The sequence below is a fragment of the Sorghum bicolor genome, chromosome 5 (assembly GCF_000003195.3).
Source record: "Sorghum bicolor cultivar BTx623 chromosome 5, Sorghum_bicolor_NCBIv3, whole genome shotgun sequence".
Lineage (NCBI taxonomy): Eukaryota > Viridiplantae > Streptophyta > Magnoliopsida > Poales > Poaceae > Sorghum > Sorghum bicolor.
The window spans coordinates 8,977,869-8,985,067 of record NC_012874.2 but is presented as its reverse complement, the minus strand read 5'-3'; the positions used below and the strand labels follow the sequence as shown (position 1 = coordinate 8,985,067).

Genomic DNA, 7,199 nt, shown 5'->3' with positions numbered 1-7,199 from the left:
GCATCACTAGTTTGTGTAGGTGTTTCCTGGTTTGGTTAAAGTACTAGTCGCGTATGTTTATGTGATTTTAGAAGCTAGAATTGGTTAGGTAAGTACTAGCTAGCCGACACCTTTGTTGCCTAATTAGGATCTTTTAAGGTACCTATGAACTTAGATAGAAGGATGTAGTCTTGGCTACATGGATAGTTTTAATTCTGCATATGTTTTGGTTAGCTGGTGCCTTAAGTTTTTAGAAAAAACTATTCACCCCCTCTAGTCTGCCATCTCAACCTTTCACCCTATAGATCCTACGCCCTTTGGCTGGCCATGGCCATGCCTACACCCACTCCTAAGTGCCCAGGGTCAGCCACAACCCTTGCCCTAGCCACCCTAGCCTTCGTTGTTGTGCTGCCTAGCTAGCTAGGGACGACCAAAAGTGCTCTAACTGCTCCTATAGCAATAGTTGGCTAGCCAAGGCTAGCCCCAGCTGCCCTAGCCTTAGCAGTAGGTGCGCCCTAGATGGCCATGGCTCGATGAGGACTTGACAATGTCTTCCTAAGAACATGCATAGAACGGTCCTATTAGTGACATAATTGAAGAAATGTGCTCCATCACCTAGTGAAAGCCCAAGTTTGGTTTTGGTAATTAATGACACCAAGTTGCTAATGCCTTGTGTTTAAGTGATTTGAGTTAGGCATAGCAACACATGTGATGAAGGTGCATGGTGGCATGGAGAGGTGGCCACATGATTACAAAGAGATGAAGCATGATGTGGAGATCATGGTGATAGACGAGGAGCAAAGTTATCAAGGCAAAGGTATAAACATAGGGTTTTACTTTTGCCGGTCTAAGATGAGTAGAGAAGTGATTGACCGGGTTTAGGATAGATAGGCGACTATCAAGAGGGGAAATCACGGTTATCTCTCGAATCAAGTGCTACTAGGTCCATATCTTGAGCATATGCATTAGGATCTAGTAAAGTGCTAACTTAACTCCTTTGGTGAAAATGTTTGTGAAAAGCTAACACTCTTGCTCTTTGGTGGTGGACACTCGTTGGTGTTAGCACATTTACAAAGGAGGTGGTTTTCCTAGGGTTGTGAGGAGTGTGGGCTCCTCTCTCCCTCCCGCCGAGCTTGCGAGGCGGGATTCGGCGCTTTTGAGAAAAATAAGTGTATATTTTCTATTGCGCCGGTGGGAATTTTGGAGAAGTCGCGGGAGTGTTTTCTCAGTGAGAAACACTCACCGGACGCTGAGTGCAGAGGCACCGGACGGTGTCCTCAGAGTCCGGTGTGCTTGACCCTGCTAGGGTTGAGCACCGGACGCACTCTGAGAGCGTCCGGTGGTTAGCGTCCGGTGTGAGGGGTTTTTGCAACCCTCTCTGCGCACGAGTCCGGTGAGCACCGGACCGTCCGGTGCCCAGCGTCCGGTGAGGTCGCGAGTTTGACAAACTCTCTGCGCATGAGTCCGGTGTGCACCGGACGCATCCGGTGTGGACTTGCAGAGCGTCCGGTGCGTTGCAGGTAGCCATTAGAAACTGACGCGCGAGATCCAAGATCGACACGTGGCCAACTCCAGTGCACCGGACGCAGGGGGTCGAGCGTCCGGTGCTCACTTAGTAGCGTCCGGTGACCCCGTTTTCAGCCCAGTGAAAACAGCCAACGGCTAGTTTCTTTGAGGAGCTTATAAATAGAAGGTGGCCGGCTTTGGGAGGTGAACTCTTGCACATTTGATTACTTGAGACATACATTGAGCTAGAGAACACTCCCTCCACTCATCTCCTTGCTTGATTGCTAATCCTAGTGAGATTGAGTGAGATTCAAGTGCATTGCTTTGAGAGTTGCATTTAGTGGCACTTGATTCTTGAGTTTGCTGCGGATTTCTTGCTACTCTTGGGTGTTTCCCGACGGCCTAGACGGCTTGGAGCAGCGGTGGTGTTGAGCTCGTGATTGGAGATTGTTTCGAGCCTCACCAAGTGACTTGTGAGGGGTTCTTGAGCCTTCCCCGCGGGAGATCGCAATTGGCTACTCTAGTGGATTGCTCGTGGCTTGGAGGATCCCCATCTTGTGAGTGGATGTGCGGCACCCGCTGAGGGTTTGGCTTTGGATTGCCAATTAGCTCGTGATCCATCAAGTGGGTGTATCGCCACAACGAGGAGTAGCTTGCCGGGAAGCAAGTGAACCTCGGTAAAAAATCTTGTGTCATCTCTTGCCGAGGATTCTCTTGTGATTGTGAGTGATTGGTTGGTTATATCTCTACTCTACAACGTTGGTATAACAATCACTCTCCACTCCTTTACTTACTTGTATACCTTGCTAGTTGTTTAGCTTGTTTAGTTTAGTCTTCTTGTTTAGGAGTGTAACTAGCCTTCTCTTGTTGTTGTGTTTTAGTGTTTAGCCTTGTACTAGTTTGTATAGGTGGCTTGCATAGCTTAGTTGAGCTAGTGCTAGATTTGCTTCGCCATTTGTTTTACTAACTCGCTTGCTTAGTGAAGTTTGTAGAAATTTTAATTAGGCTATTCACCCCCCCTCTAGCCATTTGGACCTTTCACCTAGCAAGAGGAAAAAGATGATGATGTATCAATTTCTATTCCAATTTCATTATTATAGCTTTAATTAATCATGGAGTGTAGTGTCAAGTATATGAATTAGAGGTCCGCAATACTATAGGATTGTTTCATGGTATCATTATATCAAAATATATGTGAATTAGATTTTTAAAATTGTTGTGGGGAAATCATGGTGACGGTGATTTAATGGATTAGAATGATGAGCATACCATGCTTTTTTGCAAAAGTTGTTCACTGAACAAGATAGAAAAAGGAATCGGCCGAATAATCATTTGAACACTATGGACTTTGTCGAGGTATCATATAGATTCTTGCAGGGAATCATGTTGAAAAAAGGTAACTATAGAAGAAGTGAGACAAGTTGGTGATTGACGGTGTGATGAAATTTAATAAGGAAGCAAACACAAAGTGGTTGGGACAGTGAAAGGGGGCGGATGATCAACATGGACCTTTTTCTATTATAATGTTATATGTTTATTTGTCGCTTCTAGTATCGATGTCTAATTCAGGAAAAAATGTCATGAAAATATAAGAGATTCAGCAAAGACACCTTAAGTCTATATGCATGATGTAGCCTCATGTACATGGATATATATTAAATCATATCTTCTAAAAATGCTAGACAAGTTATACGACACCTATGAGCTTTGTTACTTGATATCTATTTTATTTGAATATAAATAAATTTTCACCCAAGAAATAGAAAAGTATTTCTTATCACATCGAATGTTTATATTCCAAGCGGTAAGCCTTAACTCCTATCATATTGAATATTTAGATACATATATAAAATATTTAAATATATTACGAAACTAAAAACATAAATAGAGAATAAATTGTGAAACGATTTTTTAAGCCTAATAACTAGTTGATAATTGGACACTAATTATTAGTATAGATATACTATTAAACTTTAACACCACGGGTGAAGCTTCCCGTGGAAGGAAGGTAAAGCGCGATTGACCAGTCAACCACAGTAAAAATTCTACACTGCACCAAAGGACGGCGAGTCATTGAGACTGAGCTGCAACTCGCCGCCGCCGCCACCGCCACCGCCGTCGTTCTTGCGCCCGCCAGAGCACCATTGCCCCATGCCCGAGCCCGAGCCCGAGCCGCCTCGCTCTGCTCCAGCAAATCGCGAGCCGCCCCACGCCTGAGCCGCCGCCGCTCTAAGCTAGCAAGCCGTCCATCCCTCGGGGGCCGCCCGCCCTCGCTGCTTCTCGCAGTTTGGGGGCCGCCGCCCTCGCCGCTCCTCCTTTGCGGGGCCGACGCTGCTGCCCGCCCCTTGGAGGTTCTCACGGATCTGAGAAGGGGACGAAGGGGGACGGGAGGGAAGAAGGGACGGGCGAGGGAGAGAGAAGGGGATAGAGCAGAGCCGAGCGGAAGCGATTCGTCTTGCGCGGCCGCCGCCACCGCCACCGCCGCCGCCGCCGCCGCCTCTCTCCCAGGTGATTGATGCAGATGCATATCCATCTCCTCGTCTTCCTCCGTGGATCGATTTGCTAGCTGTTTCAATGTAGTTCTTTGACTGTTTCTTTTGTCCCACACCCAGTGGTATCATCGACCGGCAGGATGCTTCCGCAGAAAGCGCCCAAAATCGCGTCTGCTGCCGCCGCAGCTCCGGTCGAAGGCCGCGACCATATCAGCAACCTCCCGGACGCCGTGCTGCAGCACATACTCTCCTTCCTGCCGGCGCAGGACGTCGTGCGGACATGTGTGCTCGCCAAGAACTGGCGCCACATGTGGGAGTCCACCACTGTCCTGCGCTTCTTGTGCGGCAGAATGAAGGAACCAGAGTCCACGGTGGAGATTCAGGAGTTCGTGGACCATCTGCTGCGCCTGCGAATCCGCGGAGGCATGCCGGTCGATACCTGCGAGTTCCGTCTCCTCGAGTTTGATGAGGACGAGATGAGAAGCACCATCCTTTGGATCCGTATAGCTCTCCAGTGCAAAGTCCGGGTGCTCCAGCTCATCTGTGCAGGCAATTGTGGGGACATTCCTTTTCTCGATGGCCATCCTTTCTTCATCTCCCAATACCTGAAGAAGCTAGAGCTTTATCGAATCGACTTGAGTATGGATAGGGATAGCAGGTTTCTTGACTTCTCCTGCTGCCCAGTTTTGGAAGACCTTGAGATTGTTCAGAGCTACCTAGCGTATGCCTTACTCATTTCGTCACAATCCCTAAAGCGTCTAAACATCCAGTCTTGTTCTTTTGGTGAAGAATGGCGCTTGCCTATCTGTGCCCCGAATCTTGTTTCACTATGGCTTGAAGTCTGTGATGGCAATACTCCATCGCTTCAGATGTTTCCATCCTTACTCACAGCATTTGTCAAAATAATCCACAGTTATGATCTGGTTACCCTTGACTCTGATGATGAGAGCAACCAAAGTATTATCTTGCAAGGTTTATCGGAAGTTCAGAACTTGATGCTGATATCTCCTGAGACCGACATGGTATCCTTACACACTTGAGTTGTAATGTTCATGCTTACATTTAAGTTTTATTGATGTTTCTTTGTTTGCATTGTCTAGTTTATTTTCAGAAGGGACTTGAAATTTTGCTCTAGTTTCAACAAGTTGAAGTATTTGCTCCTTGATGAATACTGGTGAGAGCCTGCTGATTTCAGTGCCCTAGCTTGCCTCCTCAAACTTTCACCGGTGTTAGAGAAGCTCACTCTTCAACTATATTCAGAGGTATATAATTTCAAATGCAACTGCTATGTCATAGAAACTAGAATAAATTATTGTTTCAGTTTGTGGATTGATCTTCGCAAAATCGTTATGTTTGCTACAGGGACCTAAACATAATGTGGAGATTAAACTGAGCTGCAAACCAATGGAGATATCAACTGAAATATCACAACACCTTAAGACACTTGAAGTCAACTGTGAAGTGTATGACAAGAGAGTTTGCAATGTTTTGACGTTTCTTAGTAAGAAACTTAACATATGTAAGTTAACTCACATCATTGTTCTTGTTTTCCTTATTTAGCTGTACTGAGTAGTAATACTAGCTATTAGTTCTCTGAACCAAAGTAATTTTACTTTTGCGTGGTGACAATCATTTTGTTACATTTTGTTTCCTTGTCTAGTTGTCTTATCATCAACATTAACTTAGAACATTGTACTGCAGTAAATTTCAATTGTATCATTTGATTTTTTCTTTGTTTCTGCCTGAAACATAAAAAAGATGACCATTATTTGAAAGGCAGAGCTCCTGCCATTGAGTTAAAAAAAATAGATGAATAGTGTTTTACCACAATGCACTTTTTTTTAAAAAATGAGAACGAAGGACGGATTTGGTTTCCTTCACTCATTGGGTTGCTAATTTTGGTGCCAACTTTTATTGCTGCATGTTCTTTTGATTTGGAAATTGTTAAGACTTCTTCAGAAATTTTCTAGCACTTCAGAGCAGCACGACCATTAATTTTCCGTGGTTACTCTAAAATATATGACACCATGCATTGTGAATATATAATACTCACTACATTCTTTTTTACGTATCGTATTAGTTTTATTCTAAGTCAAACATTTTCATCTTTGATCATCAATTTTAAGAAATTCATATAAGAAAATATTTGGCATAGAGAATCTAAAAACATACTAAATCTTATGTTGTTAACATGTACAAATTTCTTAAAATTGATGGTCCTAGCTAGAAATGTTTGACTTAGGACAGAATTAATGATATGTAAAAAAGAATGGAGGGACTACTAATACAACTATTGTGTAACATTTTCATTTAAATGGCGATGTCCTATTATTCTAAATAATATTTTTTTCGAGAATGATACATATTGTCATATTATACGGTTTGGTTATTTTCTTTTCGTGTGGAAGTTTTTTCCTGTCTTAGTATTGTTACCGTTTCTATGTGTTTCTCATGTATTTTTTTATGCTCCTCAACTGATAGCATGCCTTTGATATATGTAAAGGGTTCCAGTTCAGCGGATAGAAGGCTATGCATGAGAACTGACCTACTGGCACTTAATTAAGTCAAGGTTAAGTTTGATCAACTAAAGCAGCACAAGAATTAATGATGTCATATTTGTCTGTAATCAGGTAGCTGGCGTGGTACCATGCTATGCAGTTCAGGCTACCATCTCGCTTAATAGGAGCTTGCTCAAGCTAATTCTACTATTTTTATATGTTCATTTCCTTTAATGATGTATCAGAAACCTAATAGCACATTTTGCTTGCAATGTTGAACCTTTGCTAAGGAGCGATCACTTATATTCCTCGAAGTTTGATATTCTGGCCTATCGATTGTCTCTAGCACTGCTGCAATGGCTAAAATGTTCAGATGTTACCGCATTTTGCGCAAGCCAAAGTCTAGAGCAATGAAGTCGGTAAAGGTATTCTGAATATATCTATACCTGATAGAAGTGTTTTTGGTTAAATGGTTGTTGGTTCTTTCAAAAAAAAAAAAAAACCGTAATGGATTTGTAATGTATTAGATTTCTTTGGTCATGGTGTTTGGTTTAAGTGTTGTGGTAAACGAATCAGAGAGCTTGCATGCAGTGTATTGTGTGCTTTCCTATTTCAAGAACGATTGGTAACCGACCTTGTCTGCATTATATTGAGTAAAAAGGAAACCAGCATGTGATCTCCATGGCAATGTTCTACTTTGTTTGATTCTCAAAGTAGTATTTGG

At 43.2% G+C, this 7,199-nt stretch overlaps 1 protein-coding gene across 2 annotated transcripts; it reads left to right on the top strand.

Annotated features, from left to right (window-relative positions):
- LOC110435367 (F-box/LRR-repeat protein 25-like) lies at window positions 3,499–6,807 on the top strand. Of its 2 annotated transcripts, none has more exons than XM_021460854.1 (5): window positions 3,499–3,993; window positions 4,098–4,999; window positions 5,078–5,239; window positions 5,340–5,496; window positions 6,481–6,807. In XM_021460854.1, exons 2-3 carry the CDS (start codon window positions 4,118–4,120, stop codon window positions 5,153–5,155), a joined length of 960 nt encoding a protein of 319 aa, XP_021316529.1. In that variant the 5' UTR covers window positions 3,499–3,993; window positions 4,098–4,117; the 3' UTR covers window positions 5,156–5,239; window positions 5,340–5,496; window positions 6,481–6,807. The 2 variants fall into 2 exon arrangements, with proteins under 2 accessions (XP_021316529.1, XP_021316528.1); XM_021460853.1 differs by having other exon boundaries at window positions 3,509–3,993; window positions 6,608–6,807.

Coding starts and splice junctions, on each gene's coding strand:
- LOC110435367 (XM_021460854.1), top strand. CDS start 4,118: ATGCTTCCGCAGAAAGCGCCCAAAATCGCGTCTGCTGCCGCCGCAGCT. Junction 5,000..5,077: donor TATCTCCTGAGACCGACATG/GTATCCTTACAC, acceptor TGCATTGTCTAG/TTTATTTTCAGAAGGGACTT.